The following is a 26,550-nucleotide window of genomic DNA, read 5'->3' as shown; positions in this document are numbered from 1 at the left end:
AACAGGTGCTGACAATATAGAAGTCACACCAGCAACCAGTTAAAATGGTGAAAAATGGACTCAACCTTTCTGTTGCGTGTTTCTGTGTGCCACATGGAGCATGGAGAAGAGAAAGAGCACCAAAGAGGATTTGAGAACTAAAATTGAGGATGACAATCTCAAGGTTACAAGTCCATCTCCAGAGATCTTAAAGTTCCGTGTCCACTGTGTGCAACATTGTCAAGAAGTTTACAGCCCTGGCACTGTAGCTAATCTCCCTGGACATGGACAAAAGAGAAAATTTGACAAAAGATTGCAAGGATTGTTTGAATGCTGGATAAAAAACCTCAATCAACTTCCAGACAAATTCAAGCTGACCTTCAGGCACAGGGTACAACTGTGTCAGCTTGCACTATACATCGCCATCTGAATAAAAAGGGACGCTATGGTAGGAGACCCAGGAGGACCCCATTGCTGACACAAACATTAAAAAGCCAGATTTGAGTTTGCCAAAACTTACCTGAGGAAGCCAAAATCGTTTTGGAAGAATGTGCTGTGGACAGATGAAACAAAATTACAGCTTTTTGGTAAAGTCCATCATTCTACTGTTTTCAGAAAAAGAAATTAGACATTTAAAAAGATAAGAATACAGTCCCTACAGTCAAACATGGTGGAGGTTCACTGATGTTTTGGGGTTGCTTTGCTGCTTCAGGCACTGACTGTTCTTGACCGTGTGCATGGCATTATGAATTCTGAAGACTACCAAAGAATTCTGAGGTGCAATGTAGGGCCCAGTGTCAGAAATTTGGGTCTCCATCAGAGGTCATAGGTCTTACAGTGGGATAATGACCCAAACCACACTTCAAAAAGCACCCAGAAATGGTTTAAGTTAAAGAACTGGAGATCAGTCAACTAGCCAGCAAGTCCAGATCCAAATCCCATAGAGCACCTGTGGAGAGATCTCAAAACAGCAGTTGGGAAAAGGAGCCCTTTCATCGGAGAGACCTGGAGCAGTTGGCAAAAGAGGAGTGGTCCAAAATTCCAGTAGAGAGGTGTAAGAAACTCATTGATGGTTACAGTAAGCGATTAATTTCACTTATTTTTTTCAAGGGGTGTGCTACCAACTATTAAATTGAGGATGACAATAATTGTTTCCAATCCATTTTTGGAGTTTTGCGTGGACTGTGTCAGATTTGGCTTTTCATTTCTCCACTTTGTGTCATACCAATACAAACAAAAGAAATAAACAAAGAGAATGTCTAAACATTTGTAATTGCAACAATTTTCTGTGCGAAGTGGCGCATTATCTCACAGAAATGCAGGGGTGCCAATATTTTTGGCCATGACTGTACCTGTTATGTACACTCAACCAGAGGCTTAACTAAAAAGCAAAACACAGGGACTTGGTAAAGAATCTAAACTGGGTCATGTCATCAACGTTATTCCCATGCAACCTGGAGGTGCACATTTTTAAACAAATTAGGATTTATAAGCCTAATAGAAGCTAAACATTTGTCATTTTTTTTCTGTCCATGACCCTGCTGAGAAGAGTTTTCCCTCTCTTCCTGTCCCTTTAATACATGTACAAAAAATGCGATTTACAGTTGTCACTGGAACAGAAAAGCACAAAAAACTGAAAAGTTTTACCCTTCCTCACTCTATTTAAAATGTGTTTTAAATGGTATAGTACAGAACACAGGCTTTGTTTTAGATTACTAGGTTATATGCTACTACATTTTAGGTGATTGGCCACTGGCAAAGAAGAGCTGTAAGGACCCCCATATAACCCCTCCTACCCCCAATGATTCTCAATGTTGTGCTAGTGTCCTTCGGTGTTGGACGTTTCCTTTATAATCGACAGAGCTTACTGGCTTTTACTAGACGTTTTCTTGCCTGGATTCCTTTGAGTACCTAACTGCGGACCAGGAAAGTCATTTTTTCAGTAGTTTGCAAGATCTCTTAACCTTTATTGCAGGTATGGAATGTCATACATAATATCCAGGGCCAGTTTTTTGCAAGGCCCAGGGATCCTCTGATGACTCTGGGTTTAGTTCTCCCTCATCTACTTCTTCCTTCTATAAAGATCCTTTCTCAACTGCTATGCAGGATCAAGGTGGAGGGCATTACAGTTATTCTCGTGGCACCAAATTGGCCCAGAAGAGCAAGGTAATCAATTGTGCTCTTCTCAGTCATGATTGCAAACTGACAGCGGTGAGAGCCGGCGGTGCGGGGGATGGTCTATGTGGACAGCTTTACCCCGGATGCCTGCATACTGTGCCTTTTTTAATCAACCACGTGAGTTGCTAAATGTTTTACCTTAATTAAATGTAACCATATTGTTACACTTAGAGGAACCTCTTTTCTCTTTTATACTCTGTAGCTCTTGCTGGATTTTGCTTCTAAACCCCTTGTGGAGGCTGCATTTGTGGGTGGACATTTTATGGTTACACAACCTATCACATCGCTATAATCTTTTTTATATGGATATAAACTAAAGGACTTAGGCTGCTTTCACACTGGGGCGGTAGGGGGCGTCGGCGGTAAAACAGCGCTATTTTTAGCGCTGTTTTACCGCGGTATTCGGCCGCTAGCAGTGCGGTTTTAACCCCCCGCTGGCGGCCAAAAAAGGGTTAAAACCACTCGCATAGCGCGGCTATAGCCGCGGTATAGCCGCGCTGTCCCATTGATTTCAATGGGCAGGAGCGGTGAAGGAGCGGTGAATACACCGCTCCTTCACCGCTCCAAAGATGCGGCTTGCAGGAGATTTTTTCTTCTCCTGCCAGCGCACCGCTTCAGTGTGAAAGCCCTCGGGCTTTCACATTGAACAAACAGCAGCGGCTGTTTTGGGTCGGTTTGCAGGCGGTATTTTTAGCGCAATAACGCCTGCAAACCGCCCCAGTGTGAAAGGGGTCTAATAAATAAATAGTTGGGGAACGGATCATTTGAGTTTCCATTATTTCTTATGGGAAAATTTGCTTCGATACAGGTATATGAGCGCTTTGTTTCTGGAATGAATTATGCTCGCAATCCAAGGTTTTACTGTATTTTATTATATATTATATTATATATCTTTTTCTGTGACAATACTGAAGAAATTACACTTTGCAACAATGTTAAAGTAGTGAGTATACAGCTTGAATAACAGTGTAAATTTGCTGTCCCCTCAAAATAACTCACACAGCCATTTAGGACTGCAACTAACGATTATTTTCATTATCGATTAGTTGGCCGATTATTGTTTCGATTAATCGAAAAAAGAATCATAAAAAAAAAAAAAATATGGATATGCCATTTTTTTTTGTTTATTTCAAATAATAATGAGGTTGCGATAGAAAGCGGGCTGGAGGAACCAGACTGGAGTGTGGGAAGGAGAGGTGGCGGCTCCAGACCGGAGTGTACGAGGGAGAGGTCTGTGTATTCCTCAAACTGAAACCAGCGATGCGGCACTATTCCCACCCAGGAACACCAATGATGGGGCACCATTCCCCCCCCAGGAACACCAATGACGGGGTACTATCCCCCCCCAGGAACACAGAAAAAACTAAATTTTTGTTTTGCCAAGTTCACTCACTGCATTAAAAAAAGTAAAAGTCGCTACCTTATATGGCAGCTCGGTGCTCACGTCTCTCTCTCTCTTCCCTCGAAGCAGTGGACAGGGCTGAGAATACCCTGCTGATGTCAGTGAGGAGAGAGGCAGATGTGCCAGGTCACATGAGCGGCGCTATGAGACTATAGTGGCGCCAGCTTGTACACAGAGGATTTACGGGACTTGGGCAGAGGCGGGACTGGCAGGGAGGAAGGTGCATGCCGTTAGCAGACCAACCAATCGATAATGAAAACCGTTGTCAATTATTTGCATTATCGATTAATCGTTTCAGCCCTACAGCCATTAATGTCTAAGCCACTGGCAACAAAAGTGAGTACACCCCTAAGTGAAAATATCCAAATTGGGCCCAAAGTGTCAATATTTTGTGTGGTTACCATTATTTTCTAACCCTCTTGGGCATGGAGTTTACCAGAGCTTCACAGGTTTACAATGGAGTCCTCTTCCACTCCTCCATGATGACATCACGGAGCTGGTGGATGTTAGAGACCTTGTACTCCACCTTCCGTTTGAGAATGCCCCACATATGCTCAATGGGGTGTCTGGAGAAATGCTTGGCCAGTCCATCACCTTTACCCTCAGCTTCTTTAGCAAGGCAGTGGTAATCTTGGAGGTGTGTTTGGGATCGTTCTGTTGGAATACTGCCGTGCTATGTTTCAGTACATGTTGGCTTTCATGGTTCTGTCAATGAACTGTAGCTCCCCAGTGCCGGCAGCACTCATGCAGCCCCAGACAAGGACACTCCTACCACCGTGCTTGACTGTAGGCAAGGCACACTTGTCTTTGTACTCCTCACCTGGTTGCCGCCACACACGCTTGACACCATCCGAACCAAATAAGTTTCCACTAATCCATGTCCTTAGTCTGCTTGTCTTCACCAAACTGTTTGCGGGCTTTCCTGTGCATCATCTTTTTGAGGAGGCTTCTTTCTGGGACGACATGCAGACCAATTTGATGCAGTGTGCGGCGTATGGTCTGAGCACTGACAGGCTGACCCCCCACCCCTTCAACTTCTGCAGCAATGCTGGCAGCAGTCATACGTTTATTTCCCAAAGAAACCTCTGGATATGACGCTGAGCATGTGCACTCAACTTCTTTGGCCGACCATGGTAAGGCCTGTTCCGAGTGGAACCGGTCCTGTTAAATCTCTGTATTGTCTTGGCCATCGTGCTGCAGGTCAGTTTAAGGGTCTTAGCAATCTTCTTATAGCCTAGGCCATCTTTATGTAGAGCAACAATTCTTTTTTTCAGATCCTCAGAGAGTTCTTTGCCATGAGGTGGCATGTTGAACTTCCAGCGACCAGTATGAGAGAGAGCGATAACACCAGATTTAACACACCTGAGACTTTGTAACACTAACGAGTCACATGACCCCGGGGAGGGAAAATGGCTAATTGGGCCCAATTTGGACATTTTCAATTAGTGGTGTACTCACTTTTGTTGCCAGTGGTTTAGACATTAATGGCTGTGTGTTGAGTTATTTTGACAGCAAATTTACACTGTTATACAAGCTGTACACTCACTGCTTTACATTGTAGCAGTTTAATTTCTTCAGTGTTGTCACATTAAAAGATATAAAATATTTGCAGAATTGTGAGGGGTGTACTCACTTTTGTGAGATACTGTATATGAATATTACCCAGTATGGCTCTTACCTATGTTTTAGATACTTACCATTACTATAAATTGTAATTTTGGTTTGAACCTTAACCCTGGTGATACAGTGGACAGAAGCCAGATAAACTACCCCATCTGTTGAAGGAGTTGTCAATTGGTCGTAATATCAGTGTGTTTATCTTCTGTATACGGTTTGTTACATATGCTATAGGTATGTAGAGCACCCATTCCATCAGGAGTAAGCTCTTTCAAATAATTGCAGTATTGAAATTGATAAAATATGTATTTTCTATCATAGAGCTTGGCTGTAGTTCTCGTCCTGATGAAGCGGGCAGTAACCCACGAAACGCGTCAAAGTCACAGCAAGCAATCATCCAATTTTAGCAGGGATGATGAGGCAACTACTATCTAAATATCACACAAATTGTGTGTATATGTTAATGTCTTATTGATATGTGTCGTCCTTTGTTTACATGTTTTTAAAAATTGTACAATAAATATTTGACATTTTATTACAATTGGAGTGGTACCGTTAAAGTCCTTATCTCTCGTCTGGTCTATCCTCTATTAGCAAATGCTGGCCTCTCCTTGATGAAGGCCTTTATGCGGGGGGGGGGGGGGGGGGTAGCTCATATTGCTCCCCCAAGATGCTCTCCGGTGACACCTTAAGGGCCTTCCTTCAAGCCTATTAGGGATATTCCTTTGGCTCTCCTTGCATGCAAGGTTGTTCTTCCTTGTTGCAATCTCCTTGGTCAGGTACGTTTTGGTGCTGGCAGCCGTGTTGTGCAGGGAACCTTTTTGGTTTTACACGAATAATCTCACCCATGTTATCCTGCCATCTTTTTTTCCAGGTCAAAAATATCACCAAGAGGTTTCCCTTCTGTATGGACCGTTCCTATGTTGTAGGGGTTTAGCTCTCAACTAGGGCTTCTTTTAGAATAGTTTGATAACCTCATGGTCCTTCCTGAAGTTTCCTGCAAGGAAAGTCCTGCATCTCTTTCCACCATAGTCTTATGGATTATCCAAGTCATTGTACAAGCCAGTTCTTTGCAGGATAGGGTCTGCATACTCTACCAGAGCCAATGGGCTTTTCAGCATCAGCATCTGTTACATAGATTGCAAGGCCATGACTTAGTCCTCTGTTCTCGCATTTGTGAAATTTCACTAGGTGGATATCTGGGCCTCTGCTTATGACAGCTTTAGACTGAAAAGTGTTCCAGGCTATCATATGAGTTAGGGTCCTTAACCTCTTGTTCTGTTAGCCTGTTGACATTTCTTGCTGTGTTGGCCACCCCTTGTTTTTGTATTGCTTTTGGACATCCCAGTTGACTGCCTGTGTCCTGTATGGTGCGATTAGCAAAACAGGATTTTTAACTTACCTGTAAAATCATTTTCTTTAAGTACAGTACATCAGCACATAGAACCCTCCTCTCTGTCTGTGTATCCTCATATTGCTTGAAAAAAAAAAAAAAAAGAAAAAAAAACGAAAAACACACACAACAAGGGTTTACAAAGACTGGGAGGGATTATATGGGGGCCTTTGTTTTTTCAGTGTTCAATCACTTGAAAGTTGCCGCATATAACACAGTCATCTAAGACTATGCCGGTCCGGTACTGTACTCCAAAAAAAAAAAAAAAAAAAAAAAAAAAAAGTATTTTACAGGTAAGTCACAAATCCATTTTTTTGTATATATCCTCTTTGGAAGGATTTTCCATCACCTTCTATACTGCCAGAACAATAGGTGAAATCTTTCCAAATGGTTACAGACAGCATCTTTCCATTTGAAACCAAGGGTAAAGCCACAAAATGTTAAAAAGGAAGTAAACAGTCATGACTGGGTCCCTGACCTCATGGGTCAGGAGCTGTCCTTTATTGTTTGTTAATATACCCAAGTATACAGCCACAGACAATTCAGACAAAATACATGCAAAGGAAGGAACACGCATGCAACACCAGGGGTGTGATAGTAGATATACTGACCTTAAAGCTCCAGTAGTTTGGTTGCTGATAAAAAGAGCAGAAGAAAACAACACATTCAATTTGCTTCATATTACATATCTGTAATAATTACTATCAGTTCTGCTGATGAACCCAAGTTCTCTGCATACTAAACATGATTAACAGCAGTTTTCCAAACCAAAGCTAATTTTATAGAGCAACCAGATTTTAAACTCTGGAGGGGTATTCCGAGACCTGAGTCTGTGCAAGGATTTTTAGATTCTCGCTTTTTATGTCTTCTGGCAGTTTAGCATGTAGAAAGTGAGGACAGATTTAATTTAAGTAGGCAGTACAGAACTGTTCACAAAGCAGCACCCCCACCCAGTTTCTAAGGAAATGACAGCCTGAATAATGGTGCAACTCACAAAATAGCTACTGGGTAAATTTAGGATTTTTTTCTTCACCGTAAATTCCTTTTTATTATAGTCCATTAAGGGACACAGCTTAATAGTAGGAACCTAGGGCTATACTGCCACCTAAAGGAAACATGGACACTAGACACATGGTAAACTAAAGGCCAGCCCACTTGAGGTTATGCTCCATACCAAGACTCATCTGCTCAGTTATAGGAAGCAGTCCGAATAGAGAATGATAGCAAAACGCAAAGAGAACAGTGTCTCCCAATGGCCTCAGAGAAAAGATATTTATAGGGATTAAAAAAAGAGCACATTGAGAGACATAGCTCTGATGATATTAAGCAACATAGAACTATACTGCTGCTTAAAAGGAGAAATAGACACTAGGCGACTGAAGGCTTACCCATTTAAGGGTATAACCCCTCCCATCTCACACTTCGACAGTTGTAGCAAGCAGTCCAAGGGGACAGCATTGTGCATTTAGGGGAGGAAGCCATATTGTTCATTAAGAGGCACAGCTCTGATATTAGGCAACATAACAAAAGCAGTTTGAACAGAGGGGCGGGCACACAGAACTACTCAGGTGGACTAGCCCAACAAAGAAAAATTGCCAACATAAAAACGTGGGAAAAAACAAGGGCATTAAACAGCTGTCTGCAGAAATTTGTGACCAGAACTACCATTTACAGAAGTAGACACACTGCCCTTGCAAAATGTAGAAAGCATGTTGTTAACAGAAGACCAGGTTGCAGCCTTACAAATCTGAGTCACAGATGCCTGATGACAAAAAGCCCAAGTACTCCTCAATGCCCAAGTTGGGCGAATTTCAAATATAAAAAGGAGGCACTTTTTAAAAAATAAACTGTTCTTTCTGCCTGGAAACTGGAGATTTTCCATAGCAACCAAAACCGTTTTTTTTACATCAAAAGTGGTTTTAGACCAGCTAGAAAAACAGCGATAATAAATTGGAATCACTCGCAGAATTGAGCGATAGTGATTTGTGGGGAGATCCGTCATCAAACACTGAAAAGTAATGACAGTGACAATTCTGCAACTGAGCAAATTTCAGTGTTTTTGATTTGATTACATTATTGAATAGTTTTTAATATTATATTATTTGGTATAATTATTTATAGTTATTTATTATATTATAATTTATGATTTCGTGTTTCTACTAGACTCTGGTTTGGACAGATTTAAGTGAATTATTCCAAAGAATTACAGGCCTACAATATAAAACGCCAAGTTTCCATGCAAAATAATTGTACCGCTTTCAGCACCTAAAATCTGAAATGATCATACCGCCAGGGAGGTTAAGTCACCAGAACTAGTGTGCCTATTGGAAGAGTTCCTCTCTATTTCTTTTCTGGGGCTAACCCAAAAACTGGAATTTTGTTTTACTTTCTCTTTCAATAATAATTGTAAACACTAAAAATAAAACAGGAGTTCTAGCCCATCTCCACTCTGTCCAAAACAATACATTTTGCCTATAATTATGCTTTAATAAATGGTGTTTGAGGTAATGTACTACGCTGATGTGCCCTTCTTGTTTTTCCCTGCACAACACCCTCTCCAATCACCTTAAAAAGAGTGGAACCTTAGAAAGAGTGGAACTGGCGGCCCGGGGAAGCTCTTGAAGGCCCTTCTGGAGTACCAAATAGGAATTCCATTTGCCTAAAAGAAGCAGTAGCTGCAGGGTAAATCCTGTTGGCCCTCGCAACATCCAGACAATAAAGAGAAATCTGCTTGATATGAACTGGAGCTGGACACAAGGTGGGTAGCACAATCTCTTCATTAAGATGAAAAGCAGACACCACTTTGGGTAAAAAAAGAGGGCACTAGACTCAAAAAACCTTCTCTCTTTGTAAGATGAAATGAGACTCCTTAAAGGATAATGCTGATAATTCAGAGATCCTTCTAGCCGATGTGATGGCTACAAGAAAGGCTACCTTAAAAGGTACAACAATGTTAAGGAGATGTCCCACACCCACAAGACTAGGTTTGAATCTCAAGGTTTAAGTGGGGGGCTGCACAGGTGGAACAATATGCACAAAGAAAGTACGAATTTAAGAATTAGTAGTGGCATTGAAAACAAATAAGGCAGATATCTGATCTTTGATAGTGCTGAAGGAAAGAAAGTATATGGCCCACTGACAAGTCATGCTCACAAGTCTTGCACCACCAAAAGTAAGCTTTTCACATACTATTGTAAATTCTTTGGGAAGTAGATTTATGAGCTTTTATGTATCATCATGAATCTGCAATACCTTTATCTCAAAACCTGGGTTTTACCAGTCAAGATTTTAAACCCAGACACGGAGATGCAGAATGAAAATTCAGTCCCTGAGATAAGAGGAGATCTGTACAATCTGGCATAGACCAAAGATCGTCAGCTAACAGATGAAGGAGGTTGTCATACCATACGCTACAAATCCACCCCTGGAATATGCACCATGGAGATTGGTTATACAAGTTCTGCCCAGGATAAGATGGATTTTACTTCTGACGCCGCAGACACACTCCTGGTGACCCCAATTGTTGATGTAAGCCCAAGCCGTGGTATTGTCTAACTGAATACGAACTGCATTACTGGACAGAAGGAAGGGGGAGATCCAATGAAATCAGATTATAGAACGCTGATTGGAAGTTTTGATTTCTCCAGGGCCCAACACTGAACAGACAGTTTGTTCAGAACTCTGTCCCAACTCAAAAGGTTGGCATCCATCGTGACAATCTTTCAATGTAAGGGAAGAAAAAGGAAAAAAAAAAAAAAAAAAAAAAAACTTTCCCTCAGACAAGGCAGGGCACAGAAGTCACCAAGCCAGAGATATCTTGGTTTGCAAGTGCATGCTGACCATCTTGGCCAGAGAGTTCTGTTTGCAAAGTAACAGCTCGTCCAAGTCTCTGATTTTTAGAGTACCTTTGCGACAATGGAAGCCCAGAACTGGAGCGAGGGCTTTGGAATACCCTTGGGAACAAGGCAAGGCCAAAAGGGAAGAGCAACAAACTGAAAGTCGTATTCGCTCACAGCAAAACAAAGAAATCGTTGCAGGCCTGAAGGATAGCAATGTGTAAATACACATCCTTTAAACTCAGAGTTCCCTGTGACCCGCTACCATTGCTACTAGGTATTGTAGACACACTAGTGGCAACACAGGCTAAAAAACAGTTTGTACTCTACACAGCCTTCTACGCGAGGAAAGCGGTCCTCCTAAAATGGAATGATTCCGCTCCCCCAACGGTACAACAATGGAGAGCCCTAGTGGATGCAGCCCTGCCACTCTATAAACTAACATATCTAGGACGTAACTTCCCCAAGAAATTTGAAAAAATCTGGGCGTCGTGGACTCGAGAGAGGCGACTCACTTTAGAATAGGGTTAAGGGCATGTTGAGACTAGCACGGGATTAACTGAGATCTCACTATCACTATAAGGGCGAACCCAACCCCCCCAATGTCTATATTACAGTTGGAACATAGTAACCACATGGGTCCTCATCCCTGTTTACACTTGATACAGTCTATGTCAGGATTGGGTCCATAACTGCAGATCTACCAGCGCATGCCCCACCCCCACCCCTATTCCACCCTATGCCCTCTATGCAATATGCTCCACTGATAAACTTTATCTGCTCTACTACTTCTAAATACTGGAATGCCATTTTCTCTTGTATATGACATCTAAGTGCAATGTACTTCACTGGTTAGATTGGATCTACTGAACTGATGACGGCTATTATTCTGTTGAATTACCACTCATGTTATAGATGACGACTGTTGAGAATGTACCGCTGTTTTTATGTGTTTTATTCAAAATAAATAAACTTTATGATAAAAAAAAAAAAATAATAATACACATCCTTTACTGCAATGCACACTAAGAAGTCTGCCAGATGAAGGAAGGCAATAATTGAACAAATAGATTCAAATTTGTATAGGACGTATGAAATTGTTTAGAGCCTTTAAAGGATAAGTTCACCTTTGGAAATATGTTACATGTTCCACCTGTTTTTAGGGTTGAATATGTAACATGTTTCCACTGCTGCAGCCTCTCCCCGACCTGCTGCCTCTAGTGACAGTGAGCCGGGGATCCTTTCCCTGAACTTGCTGTCACAATTTTTAAAAAACTGCAGCCGTGTGCGGCTCTGCTCACCTGGCCGCATCATTCATGCACGGTTTTGTGCATGGGAGAACTACAAGTACCGATAGTTAACAATTCCCCTTCCCTCCTCCCCCTTTTTTACCAATAGTATATGGGATGGAAGCATGCGACTATGGATGATATGTTTTATTTTGTTTATATAGTCCAATTCTGTATATATCTGCCAATATGACCTTTACTAATATAGTGGTTCATTTTCCATGGCTTTGCTGAGGGCAGCTTGTGTTTTTCTCATTTCTGGGAGGTGCGATGCGCACCGGGACTTCCCCCTCTTTCGTTCTTTTTTTTAGAAGGGGGGGGTGTTGGGGTAGGGCGGGTACTCATTGTGCATCGGCGTCACGCGCCGATGGGATGCGTTTCCTATCTGCGCATAACAAGAGGAAGTTGGCCACTCAGAAGGAACAGCCACTCAGGCACAGATGCCGCCTCCCCATAGATTCCGGCAGCGTGACGTTGGGAGTGTCCGGCAGCTGCACATCACTACAAATACCAAATTCTTTTGTCCCTCGCAATCTAAAGACACTATGCACCATTCTAGACTATGCTTTCTGCCCTAAGTACAAGGTATTACTGGGGTTCTTTGTTTTTTTCTTTCACTGGTCCTTATCTGGTATTTCCTTTTCCTCAACCACTCCTTTTCTATGGTGAGAGATAGGGCTGAAACAACTAATCGATTAATCGGCAACTAATCGATTATGAAAATAATCGATTACTATTTTCATAATCGATTAATCGGCCAGTAACATAATGGGGGTTAAAAAAAATTAAATTGAGCCTTTTATAGTACAAAAAGAGCAAATCACTACTGTAAATGTTACTTTCACAGTTCTACAGTAAAAAAAATGAACCCCTTACAGTAGTGATTATTTGCTTTTTTTGTACTAAAAAGGGCTAATTTTAGTTTTTTTTAACCCCATTATGTTACTAAACATCTTACACCTGGTTCACATCTGTGTTTTTTGGTGCTTTTTGCAGAAATGCACTACAGTTCATTTACATGGTTTCCTATGGGACATGTTCACATCAATGCTTTTTTCAGCCGCTGCGTATTTGGAAAGGGTCATGGACTTTTTTTTTTTTTTTAACGCAAAACGGTGCTTTTTTGGTTCAATAGACTTCCATGGAGAAGCTGCAGAAAAGCAGGTAATGCGTTTTTGCAGCAATTTGTGTTTTTTAATCTGCCCAACAACAAATTGGCCAAAAAGATGCAAAAATGCAAATCGCAGCAAAATCACGTGCACAAAAATCAAAACGCACAGCAAAAAGCACTGCAGAAACACATCAAAAGCAAACTGCATAGGTGTGTACCGAGCCTTATGCTGGCCACACGGATCAATTTTCAGACGAGAATATTGAGACGAAAAATCTTTGTACATTCGCTGAATGAAAGAATGTTTGAAATTTTCACTTGTTTTTAACATTGTGTTTTTAAAAATGAACGAAAACCACATACACCATATGAAAATTCCTTTGACCAAGAAGTTTTCTATTATTTCCAAATTGTCACCGTGGTTGAAAATGAATGTCAATTTTACCCCACTAACGATTAGAAAAATTTAAAGGGAGTTCTTAAAATGCCATTTTTTTTTTTTTTTTTTAAAGAAGACATTGTTTTTTAAATTAAAAAAAAAAAAAAAAATTTGATCCGAGTCTGATGATATTTACCAGATTCACCCTTTTAATAGTATATATCCTCTAATAGCATATATAGTATATCTCTTCTCTAATATTATATGCAGTATATCTCTTCTGTCTGTTATTCTCAGAGTGGATTAGATATTTTGCTCCCTAACCATATAGTTATTCATATTTACCACTGCATAGAGATATTTAAGAATAAATTGCCTTTTTTTTTTAAACTTTACATATTAACTAAATTATACACAACACTTTTTTATCAGCTTATCAACCGATTAATCGAAACAATAAATCGGCCAACTAATCGATTATGAAAATAATCGTTAGTTGCAGCCCTAGTGAGAGACAGTTCTGACCTCTCAGCATTCTCACCTTCCACCTGGGTCTCTTGTCACTAGTACATCTTCTTTAGCTTATAGTCCTCTCCACTTCTATCAGTTGTGCCAGGCAAGGAGAGCATTCATCAGAGAAGCAGCCAAGAGGCCCATGTTAACTCTGGAGGAGCTGCAGAGATCCACAACTCAGGTGAGAGAATCTGTCCACCTGACAACTATTAGTCGTGTACTCCACAAATCTTGCCTTTTATGGAAGAGTGGCAAGAAGAAAGCCATTATTGAAAGAAAGCCGTATAAAGTCCAGTTTGCGAGAAGCCATGTGGGGGACACAGCAAACATGTGGAAGAAGGTGCTCTGGTCGGTGAGACCAAAATTGAACTTTTTGGCCTAAAACCAAAACGCAATGTGTGGCGGAAAACTAACACTGCACATCACCCTGAACACACCATCCCCACCGTGAAACATGGTGGTGGCAGCATCATGTTCTGGGGATGCTTTTCTTCAGCGGGAATCGGGAAGCTGCAGGGTTGATGGGAAGATGGATGGAGCCAAATACAAGGCAATCTTAGAAGAAAACCTGTTATGCCCCATACACACGGTCGGACTTTGTTCGGACATTCCGACAACAAAATCCTAGGATTTTTTCCGACGGATGTTGGCTCAAACTTGTCTTGCATACACATGGTCACACAAAGTTGTCGGAAAATCCGATCATTCTGAACGCGGTGACGTAAAACATTTACGTCGGGACTATAAACGGGGCAGTGGCCAATAACTTTCATCTCTTTATTTATTCTGAGCATGCATGGCACTTTGTCCGTCGGAGTTGTGTACACACGATCGGAATTTCCGACAACGGATTTTGTTGTCGGAAAATTTTATATCCTGCTCTCAAACTTTGTGCGTCGGAAAAACCGATGGAAAATGTGTGATGGAGCCTACACACGGTCGGAATTTCCGACAACAAGGTCCTACCACACATTTTCCGTCGGAAAATCCGACCGTGTGTACGGGGCATTAGTCTGCAAAAGACTTGAGACTTGGGTGGAGGTTCACCTTCCAGAAGGACAATGACCCTAAACATGCAGCCAGATCTACACCGGAATTGTTTAGATAAAAGCATATTCATGTGTTAGACTGGCTCAGTCAAAGTCCAGACCTAAATCCAATCGAGAATCTCTGGAAAGACTTGAGATATTTTGCAAAGAAGAATGGGCAAAACTTTCACTCTCTAGATGTGCAAAGCTGGTAGAGACATACCCAAAAAGGCTTGCAGCTGTAATCACAGCGAAAGGTGGTTCTACAAAGTATTGACTCAGGCGGGCTACAAATTAGTTTTCCGCCACACATAGCTTTTTGCTTTTAGGCCAAAAAGTTACATTTTGTGGTCTCATATGACCAAAGCACCTTCTTCCACATGTTTGCTGTGTCCCCCACATGGCTTCTCGCAAACTGCAAACAGAGTTCTTATGTCTTTCTTTCAACAATGGCTTTCTTTTTGCCACTGTTCCAAAAAGACCAGATTTGTGGAGTGCATGACTAATAGTTGTCCTGTGGACAGATTCTCCCACCTGAGCTGTGGATCTCTGCAGCTCCTCCAGAGTTACCATGGCCCAGCTTCTCTGATGAATGCTCTACTTGCTCAGCCTGTCAGTTTAGGTGGATGGCCATGTCTTGGTAGGTTTGCAGTTGTACCATACTCTTTCCATTTTCGGATGATGGATTGAACAGTGCTCCATGAGATGGGATATTTTGTTATAACCTAACCCTGCTTTAAACTTCTCTACAACATTATCCCTGACTTGTCTGGTGTGTTCCTTGGACTTCATGATGCTGTTTGTTCATTAAGGTTCTCCAACAAACCTCTGAGGGCTTCACAGAACAGCTATATTTATACTGAGATTAAATTACACACAGGTGGACTCCATTTACTAATTAAGTGATTTCTGAAGGCAATCAGTTCCACTAGATTTTAGTTAGAGGTATCAGAGTAAAGGGGGCTGAATACAAATGCACGCCACACTTTTCACATATTTTTTATTAAAAAAATTGAAAACCATTTATCATTTTCCTTCCACTTCACAATGATGTGCTACTTTGTGTTGGTCTATCACATAAAATCCCAATAAAATACATTTACATTTTTGGTTGTAACATGACAAAATGTGAAAAATTTGGAAAATTTCAAGGGGTATGAATACTTTTTCAAGGCACTGTATGAATTATTAATGTGTTATATATTGGTATTACTAATTTTTAATTGTACTCTGTCATGATTTATATGTGTAGTTAATATGAATCAAACATGTTATTGCATATGGATTATTTTGCCATTCTGTAGTTGTGTGCTTCATCTAAAGTCCCAAATAAAGGCCCTCTCTTTTTATTTCAATATAATATATATATATATATATATATAAAAAAATAATGGAGGCATATGAATGTATCCAGTCATTGCCTCATTTAAAGTCCCAACAATCCCCCTTTCCCTCCTCCCGTTTTTTACCAATATGTTACATGTATCACATTGGTGTATTACATGTATTCCTCTCTGCCCAGGGTTCTCGGCTCTTGATTGGATAGATTGATAGCAGCGCAGCCATTGGCTCCCGCTGTTGTTAATCAAATCCAAAGACGCGGGCACCGGGAGGCGGGGTCGAGTCCGGCATTCTGCGTCTATAGACTCGGGAGCGCGCCTGCAAGGTAACCCCCACAGAGAGCGCTTCTCCTAGGGGGTTTACCGATGCGAGGAGGAGCCACGAGCGCTGCCAGATGACCCCAGTAGACGAGGCCCTGGGCCACACTGTGCAAAACGAACAGCATAGTGAAGGTATGATATGTTTGTTATTTAAAAAAAAAAAAAAAAAAAACGCGAAAGGTTTAGTGTCACTTTAACCACTTCCCGCCTGGCCTATAACAGATTGACGACTGGGAAGTGGTTCTGTTATCCTGACTGGGCATCATAGGACATCCAGCAGGATAACATGCCGGCGCGGCAATCGCGAGTGAGGCGTGTCAGACACGCCGCATCTCCGATCGTGATAAGCCTCTGACAGAGGCTTCTTACCACGTGATCAGCTGTGACCAATCACAGCTGATCATCGCGACAACCAGGAAGTGCCAGTAAACGGCATTCCTCGGTTCGCGCCCGATCGGCGGCTCTCCCTGTCAGAGGGGGTGTCTGTGCTGATAATCAGCACAGCCCCCATCAAATGTACCCATCGGCTGCCAATCGGTGCCCAGTCAGTGCCCCATCGTAACCCTCTGCCAGTGCCCAATAAAATGCCAATCAGTGCCCACCATTTTGCCAGTGTCCATCACAGTGCCAATCAGTGCCCAGCATTAACACCTGTCAGTACCTGCCCAATCAGTGCTGCCCATCAGTGCCATCTATTAGTGTTAATCAGTGCCGCCTGCCAGTGCCCATCAGTGACGCCTGCCAGTGCCACCTAGCGGTGCCCATCAGTGCTGCATATCAGTGCCGCCTATCAGTGCCCATCAATTCTACATATCAGTGCCTCCTCATCAGTGCCCATCAGTGCCAGATTATCAGTGCCAACTCATCACTGCCCGTCAGTGAAGGAGAAGAGAAAATTTTATAATAGAAAGGAAGAAAAACGTATTTTTTTTTTTTTTTAAATGTCAGACTTTTTTGGTTTGTTCAGCAAAAAAATAAAAACCTCAGAGGTGATAAAATACCACCAAAAGAAAGCTCTATTTGTGGGAAGAAAATGATAAAAATTTAGTTTGGTTACAGTGTTGTATGAGCGCGCAATTGTCATTCAAAGTGCGACAGCACTGAAAGCTCAAAATTGTCCTGGGCAGGAAGGATGAGCTCCGGCGTGTTCGCACACTCCACGTGCAGAGCCCGCCAGGAAGTCAGCACGGCACTGCGCTAATCACAGGCAGTGAGACATTTTCCCGATGTGCGGCTGCAGAGATCAGGAAATGTCTCACTGCCTGTGATTAGCGCAGTGCCGACTTCCTGGCGGGCTCTGCACGTGGAGTGTGCGAACACGCCGGAGCTCATCTTTAGCAGGAAGGGGAGAAAGTGACTGGTATTGAAGTGGTTAAAGTGTTACTAAACCCAGTAATAGGAAAATAGTTCATCCTCCCCCCCCCCCCCCCCCCACAGTGCCCACAGCTTATAAATCCTCTTTTTACATTAACCACTTAAGGACCAGCCTCGTTTTGAAATTTAGGTGTTTGCATGTTTAAAACAGTTTTTTTTGCTAGAAAATTACTTAGAAAAAAAAAAAACAATATATGTTTGGGGGTTCTAACACCCTAGAGAATAAAATGGCGGTCATTGCAATACTTTTTTTCACCCCGTATTTGCGCAGCGGTCTTACAAGCGCACTTTTTTTGGAAAAAATTCACCTTTTGAATAAAAAAATAAGACAACAGTAAAGTTAGCCCATTTTTTTTTTTTATATTGTGAAAGATAATGTTACGCCGAGTAAATTGATACCCAACATGTCACGCTTCAAAACTGCGCACGCTTGTGGAATGGCGTCAAACTTCTACCCTCAAAAATCTCTATAGGCGACGTTTAAAAAAATTCTACAGGTTGCATGTTTTGCGTTACAGAGGAGGTCTAGGGCTAGAATTATTGCTCTCGCTCTAACGATTGCGGCGATACCTCACATGTGTGGTTTGACCATCATTTTCATATGCTGGCGCTACTCACGGATGCGTTCGCTTCTGCGCCCGAGTTCGTCGGAACGAGGGGGTTTTAAAAAATTTTTTTTTTTTTTTTAATTATTTATTTTACATGATTATTTATTTTTACACTGTTTTTAAAAAAAAAATTGTGTCACTTTTATTCCTATTACAAGGAATGTAAACATCCCTTGTAATAGAAAAAAGCATGACAGGACCTCTTAAAATATGAGTTTTGGGGTCAAAAAGACCTCAGATCTCATATTTACACTAAAATGCAATAAAAAAAAAAAAAAAAGTAATTTAAAAAAATGACATCGAAAAAAAATGTGCATGAAAAAAAGTATGGGCGGAAGTGACGTTTTGACGTCGCTTCCGCCCAGCAGTGTCATGGAGACGAGTGGGCGCCATCTTAGCCTCGATTAATATAGTAGAAGGGTATGGCGCTGTTCCTTTATCTGATTAATGATTTCCTACCTGCATGTTATGTATTTCTAAGATTAAACAAGACGTACAGGTATCAAATGGTGATATCCTCAAAAGATATTTCACAATGTTGAACAGAATATAAAAATATAAAATAATAATAGTGTCAAACTCCATACATAGTGTTGCTGTGTAAATCTTATATTTCAAATGGCACTTAGTGAACGTGCATGAAGTGAATCAGGTTTAAGGGAAACCAAAAACAAAAACAAAACGGGGTGAAAGGGGGGGGGGGGGAGGAACGGAGGGGGAAAAAAAAGGGGGGTGTGGGAGGTCAAACGGTGGTGGAAAGAACTAATAAATATCCAAAAAACAATCTTGGTAAAGTGCAAGCGTGCTATCAAGTTCACAAAGAGTCCTTATTGTGCAGTAAACGTTCTGTCAGATTCATAAAAAGTCCTTATTTGTGCAATAACTTTGTGCATATGGTGTTTGTGATTATAATCCTTCTGCTGTTCAAGAATCCGTACTCTAAATGTGCAGCCACTCACCGGCTCACTTCACCCCTGCAGGGGTATCAGGCAGTTACAGTTTTGAGCCACTGTACGGCAATCTCTGGCAGACTCAGGATCGTGATGTGTCATGTAAAAAGAGAGAAGGGGTGCCCATAGAGTAAAATCGTTTTTAAAATTTATTTAAACAAGTGGAGAGGTACTCACAATTTCACAGTATGAATCAAGTATAATAGACAAAAGTCGCGGTTAACCTTCAGCTGTTGCAAGCAAGTAATGTTGGGAAGCACAGATTAGGCCACGCCCTACGCGTTTCGTCGTCAGGACGTCTACGGGACTGAACAGGGGGATGATGGAGATTAAACTATCTTGTAATCTGTAGAGATCACCTTTTGTACCCATTACAGATCTCAGCTAAGGCAGGCAGAAATTCCTCCACCTCAGAAGGAGATGGTGGGGGTGGACATTCATGCAGTAGCAGATTAAGCCCATGGATCAGAGTTCTTGGGAATTATAACATTTTGATATCGGACAGGAAGTTGACTTACATCGTTGACCCTTACGCCTGCCCATCTGGTGTAAGAACTCACTCTTAGCTCCCGTTCACATTGTGATTTGACATGCCAAATCGGAGCCTATTGCCGGCAACGACACTGCCCGAATCGGTGCGACGCCGACTTTGTGGCGCTGCACCAATACCCAAAAGTAGGTTCTGCACTACTTTTGGTGACTTTGGGGGCAATTTCAATAGACATCTGTGGATTAACCCGCACTGAGATAAGGATTTGAAATCGTGAGAGTTCAGCTGAACTCGCACAATTTCAAACCCGCCCTCAGTGTGAACGAGGGCTTAAAGGATCACTAAAGAAATTTTTTTTTTAAATAACAAATATGTTATACTTACCTCCACTGTGCAGCTCGTTTTGCACAGAGTGGCCCCAACCTGGTCTTCTGGGGTCCCTCGGCGACTGTCTCGGCTCCCCCCCCGCAACACCTTCATGCGAACTCCCTTGCATGGTGTTGAGTGCTTGCGGGCACGCTCCCGTGATGCAGCCGGCGGCCATAGCCGCTCACTGTATCACTCGGCCCCACCCCCCAGCGCGCCACGTCATTGGTTTTGATTGACAGCAGCGCGAGCCAATGGCTGCGCTGCTTTCAATCCATCCACTGTAACCAATCAATGGCCAGGCTGAGCGGCGAAGAGGAGGTCGGGGGCTAGCGCGGGACTTTCGAGGGGTCAGGTAAGTAAAATGGGGGGCTGGGGGGAGCCGGTATTGTCGGATGTTTTTTCACCTTAATGCATAGAATGCATTAGGGTGAAAAAACTTTTACCTTTACAACCCCTTTAACCCCAGAAGACTTGTGAATCCGGGATATGTAACCTGACCTGGAGGAGAGAGAAAAAGAACATTTTGATGTGGGACAGGAAGGTGTTGACTTGCATGGTTGATTTCTAATGATTGTGCATCTGTGGTAAGAACTCACTCAACACCACATTGCCATTTTGAGGATTTAAGCTAGGCAAGTGCTTGAAAAGACCATCTCCCATGAAGGGTAGGTGTAATAAGCCCTTCTTACACTGTTATACTACTGACCAGTTCTTAACCCCTTGATGCTGACACAGCACATATATGCGGCCCCAGCATGTACTAATGATCAGGACCCAGAACACCTAGTTCCGGGTCATCTGATCGCTGTGGTAGCCTGCCTGATCAGTTACTGTGAAGCCTGCCCCTGTGTTTCTCTCTCTGTGAATGGAGAGGAAAGCTACATTGTGTAAAAAAAATAAAATAAAAATAAATAATAAAAAAATAAAGAAAAAATACCTAGATCAAGGTTTGATCTAGGTCAGTGCCAGGGTTAGTGCGAGCCTGCAAAGTGTGTCTACGGTAGCAGAGATGCTGGCTGTCCCAGCAACCAATGACTGCAAAGGGGTCCACTCTGGGACATTGCTTTGATTTGCCGGGACTTGCATCAAATCCCGGGATGGTCCTGGCGAATCCGGGATGGTTGGGAGGTATGAGTAAGGCAGTGGACAGGATCAGTAGAGCAGTGGACGGCGTCAGTAGGGCAGTGGATGGTGTCAGTAATTTTGTTTTATTTTTATTATTTTTCACAATTTTATTTAATTATTTTTTACAATTTTTTACCAGTCCTGTTGGGGAGTTTTGGTGAAATAGCAAGGGTCTAAACAGACCCCTGATGTCTCACTTTTGAGACAGAAAAATAGGCAGAGGACAGATATTCCCCAGTACCTTTGTCTGCAGCCTCAGCTGCACGGGACAGTGAATGAAGGGAAAGTGCTCTGTACTGAGTGGCTTCTTGTTCATTCACAAACTGAAGCACTGTAAACAGATTACTATGCTTCAGTTATGAATGAACACAGGGAGTGATATTTACCAGCCCCTTCCCCACCCGCCATCCTGAAAAGATCCCTCCCAGCTGCTGGCTTCCCTCCTCTCCTCTTCTGCCAGCTGGGGCGAGGGGGGGGGGGAAATCAACAGAGAGAAGAAGAACCTAGAACCGATCAGCTGTACTTTTCCTGCAGCCCCTGAAACTGATGGGAGTAGGAGGTGCAGAAACTGGTATACAGCAGCTGCGGGAGGAAAATACAGCCGACTGGTTCCAGTAAATGCTATTCCTACCACCCCTCCTGTCCAGGTGTGACAGGGAGACCACACAGGCTCTTTGGAGCATGGGGATCCACAGTCTGGTTTCAATAATGTGGCCGGTTTCAGGCGGACTGGAACCCGGACACATAATTTAAAAACTGGACTGTCTGGGAGAATCCCAGACAGGTGGTAAACCTAACCACATCCTGGCAATGGATAGCAAACCCATAGTTGCATTGCTGCCAGAGCAAAAAAAAAAAAAAAAAAACACACACACAGCCTATAAATAGCAGACCTCCACCAAGTGTCCAGCTTGTAAACTTAAAATTAAGCACAGTCTTTAAAATTGAAACTAAAGAGGAGGAGGGTTCCCACATGTGGCCAACTAACCAAGTAACATGAAGCACAAGTAACTCAAGTAAAAAGGAGAATACAAACTCCTTCAGAAATATAGCCTTGGTGCAAACTGAGCATAAAACCAAATAAAGTCACTCAAAGGAGGACGTTTTCAGAAATGGGGACAGTTAAACTGCTGGAGCTCTGGTCCCGAAACGCAAAGAATCCTCAGATACATTTGCCCTGAGCTAAATAGTGAAGTCCTGTATAAACTCAAATACAGAGGGGTTGTCACTGCCGGCTGCAGGACTATCGATTGCAGAACACTTGTATTTTAAATGAACTGGGAAAACCTGCAATCATTATCGAAAGACATTATCAGGATTTCTATTACCCAGTATCCCGATTCAAGTCAAAACATATAGCAGAGAAGGAGACATCAGTTCTACTGAGGAGACTAAGCTGAACTAAGCAGGTGTGAGGTGGTAAGGTTTATAGCTACAGTTTATGTGCCTACAGTACATTGCACCTGCAAATTGCTCTATAACCCAAGGTTTCTGACTACCACGCTAGGTCCATCAATGAATGATAAAGAAAAGTATGTATTAAAGTGCCAAAAAAAGTAAAATCATATTACTGTAAAACCTTGGATTGAGAGTAACTTGATCTGAGAGTGCTTTGCAAGACAAGCAAAATTTTTTTTTAGAAAATTTGACTTGATAAACGAGCGATGTCTTGATATACAAGTAGCATTATGTCACAGCTCAGTATAAAAGAGAAAAGAGGCACCTCTAATGCCGCGTACACACGTACGGAATTTCCGACGGGAAATGTTTGATGTGAGCTTGTTGTCGGAAAGTCTGACCGCGTAGGCTCCATCAGACATTTGCTGTTGGAATTTCCACACACAAATGTTTGAGAGCAGGTTCTCAAATTTTCCGACAACTTCGCTTGTTGTGGGAAAGTCTGATCATGTGTACACAAGTCCGTCGCACAAAAGCTCACGCATGCTCAGAATCAAGCAGAAGGAGCCGCACTGGCTATTGAACTTCTTTTCTTGGCTCATTGTACGTCCTGTACGTCACCGCGTTCTTACGTTCGGAATTTCTGACAACATTTGTATGACTGTGTGTATGCAAGACAAGTTTGAGCCAACATCCGTCAGAAAAAAATCCAAGGTTTTGTTGTCGGAATGTCCGATTGTGTGTACGCGGCATTAGTGTAGTAATATGGTTACATTTAATGAAGGTACAACATTTAGCAACTCGCATGGTTGATGATTAAAGCATGCACATCTAAGTATGCAGGCATCCGGGGTAAAGCTGTCCACATAGACTATATTGCTACACTTAGAGGAACCTCTCTTCTCTTTTATACTCTGTAGCTTCTGCTGGATTTTGCTTCTAATCCCCTTGTTGAGGCTGCCATTTATGGATGGACATTTTACACAACCTATCACATTGCTATAATCTTTTTATATGGACTATAAACTGAAGGACTTATGAAAAAATAGTTGTGGAACAAATCATCTGAGTTTCCATTATTTCTTATGGGGAAATTCACTTTGATATACGAGTGCTTTGGATTACAAGCATGTTTCCGGAACAATCCAAGGTTTTACTAGAAAATGTAAATTGAGCTCTATAGCATTCGCTTACAAAAATCCATTGTTGTATAACAAACATATTCAAATGACCAAACATTCCGGCGAGAGTGCGATAATCAGCTATTGGATTGAGCACGGTGGACATTTACTCATGGGTGTCTATGTATCCAGGGTCAACAGAGACCTGTCATTGGCAGTCATCTATCTTGACCAGAATTTTGTATATTTCCTAGAGCTATTCCAGTTAATGTAGATAGATTTGTGTAAATGAAGAGCCATTTCATTTATTTTATACAGCTTCTATAGTGTGCACTTTGTGGAGGGAATCACAGAGTTTCCAGTTTAGATATACTTCTCTCCTGGTACAGTTGGCTGTTTAAAAAAAATGTGCAACTTGTCATGTCTAGCTACAATATATTCATGACACTCAATAAGAAGAGGGAGGTTGGCAGTTTGCAACATTCTTCCAGAAAACCTGAATTTGAGGACAGCTTCATACTACATGCATAAAAGAACTTATCTCTGTCAGAAACCCATGAAAGTAAAGCAGCCCACAGATGATTTGATTTTCCATGGTTGAAGGAAAGAAAATTGCTCGATTCCCCCATCAACACAGTCAGATGGATCGACTTTGGTACAATCATCCTGGTCATAGATAGATCGTATCTCGGCCGCTCCCCGCTGAACTGGCCAAATTTCAATCCATGTATGGCCAGCTTAAAGTTATTGTAAAGCTTTGATTATTTTTTTTTTCTAAACAACAAAACATGTCATACTAACCTCCACTGTGCAGCTCGTTTTGCACAGAGTGGCCCCGAACACTGTCTTCTGGGGTCCCTCGGTGGCTCCTCACCACATCAGATAACCCCCTAGGAGAAGCGCTCTCCCGGGGGGGTTACCTTGCGGGTACGCTCCCGAGTCCATTATTCGGCTACCATAGCCACCGAATGCATGACTCGGCCCCGCCCCCCGGTCATTGGATTTGATTGACAGCAGCAGGAGCCAATGGCTGTGCTGCTATCAATCTATCCAATCAAGAGCCGAGAACCCCGGGCAGAGGGACAGCACGTCCCCGCCGGGTGAATTTCCAGGGCTCAGGTAAGTAAAACGGTGGGGGGGCTGGGGGACCGGTCACTGACAAGTGTTTTTTCACCTTAATGCACAGGATGCATGAAGGCGAAAGAGAACACAAACCTTTACAACCCCTTTAAAATAGAAATATAGGCAAAATGTTTTTTTCATTTTGGATAGCGCAAGGGAGGGTTATAACCCCTGCCAGGTTTTTTTGCCATCTCTGTCCCATTGAAGATATTTCCCTTCACATCCTGTCCCATCGCCAAACAGGAAGTGAGAAGAAATCCCTGCAAGTTAAGAGAATTCCCTGGGAACCTCCAGGTCACCAGAACTAGTTTCCCCATTTGAAGACTTCCTTCCCCTCCATTAGTTTTTTTTAGGGGCAATACAAAATTTGGGGTTTTCTTTTACTTTCAATGATAATGGTAGACAGGACAAATAGAGAGGGTGGATCTCTTTAAACGGGGGCACAGACAGCAATAAAAACTGAGGTGTTCTAAGCCCTCTAAAACTAAAAAAAAAAAAAAAAAAAAAAGTAGTTTTAAGAGTTTAAAGCAGAGTTCCACCCATTTTTTTAGTTTACTAAAAGTCACCAGCTACAAAAAGTATAGCTGCTGACTTTTAATAAACAAACAGACACTCACCTGTCCCACGGTGCAGCGATGTGGGCGCCCGGAGCCTGACTCCTTTCCAGCTCCTCTTCGCAGCGTTGTCATAGCAACTGTGGGCACCCGGCTGTGACAGCTTACGGCTTCATGACCGAGCGAGTCGTGCTGCGCTCTGCTATCGGCCAAGCAATTCACTGGGAAATGGGACGTGCGCTGGCAGGGAGGGGCCGCTTAGGGAGAGGAGGAGTCGCCTAGGCGGCCAAGAAGAAGAGGAGGGAGGAGGAAGTGGGACAGGAAGTCCCACTAAAAAGAAGGTACACACTCCCCCCTCCCCCAAAAAAATGGCATGCCAACTGTGGCATGTCAGGGGGCGAGCAGTGCTCAAAGCGGAAGTTCCACTTTTGGGCGGAACGCCTCTTTAAAAAGGACAAGTTCACCTTACAAAAAATAATAAATGCACATTTTTTTGCAGGTAAAGAGATTGCTAATGCCATGCAGGTCTCCTGTAGATCTGTCAGTGTATCAGCTTGCTTGTACCTCGAACAAGGAAGCCGATACATTCTTACAGGAAGACTCAATGAACTACCATAGCACTCACAGTGCCGTGGTAGTTCATTGAAAAATACAAGCCAACAGCCACAAAGGATGCTGGACCTTGTAGTTTTCCATTCACAGAGGACCGTGAATAAGTGTGAATGAGTGACGTGGCCGGTTGGGCAGAGTCCCGCACAGCCGCGTCTGTTTTAAATTGTGGCCGCAGACACGGGGAGAAGATCCCTGGTCTGCTCTCATAGTGGGGATCGGGGAGGGGGGGGGGGGGCGCATTCATAGCATGATGTTACACCCTAAATGTGGGTGTAACATTTTATGAAAGGTGAACATATCCTTTAAGTTGAGGTGGATGTTGAATGGCTTGAGGAAGATGTAATACAACCTTGTAGTTGAATGGGAAGAGATATTTTCACACCACAAGGCTTCACAGTTATTTATTAAAAGAAAAAACAAAAACAAACGTTTTCTTTCTGC

General features: G+C 42.5%; 1 protein-coding gene across 17 annotated transcripts in view; it reads right to left on the bottom strand.

The window, feature by feature from the left end:
- The window catches only part of SRCIN1 (SRC kinase signaling inhibitor 1), a 1,023,634-nt gene that overhangs the window by 416,212 nt on the left and 580,872 nt on the right, over positions 1 to 26,550 (bottom strand). For 11 of the 17 annotated variants that reach the window (XM_073608254.1, XM_073608252.1, XM_073608255.1 and 8 more), the window contains exons 4-5: positions 7,181 to 7,204; positions 500 to 532 (exon numbers count right to left, since the gene is read on the bottom strand). The exons of 3 other annotated variants lie outside the window; for them this stretch is intronic. In XM_073608254.1, coding sequence (XP_073464355.1) covers positions 500 to 532; positions 7,181 to 7,204 — 57 coding nt within the window. The remainder of the gene's footprint in view (positions 1 to 499; positions 533 to 7,180; positions 7,205 to 26,550) is intronic. 3 more of the 17 variants (XM_073608244.1, XM_073608248.1, XM_073608261.1) reach the window with 1 other exon arrangement.

Source organism: Aquarana catesbeiana, linkage group LG12 (assembly GCF_042186555.1).
Source record: "Aquarana catesbeiana isolate 2022-GZ linkage group LG12, ASM4218655v1, whole genome shotgun sequence".
Classification (NCBI taxonomy): Eukaryota; Metazoa; Chordata; class Amphibia; order Anura; family Ranidae; genus Aquarana; species Aquarana catesbeiana.
The sequence above is the reverse complement of the archived record's forward strand: the minus strand, read 5'-3'. Positions and strand labels throughout refer to the sequence as shown.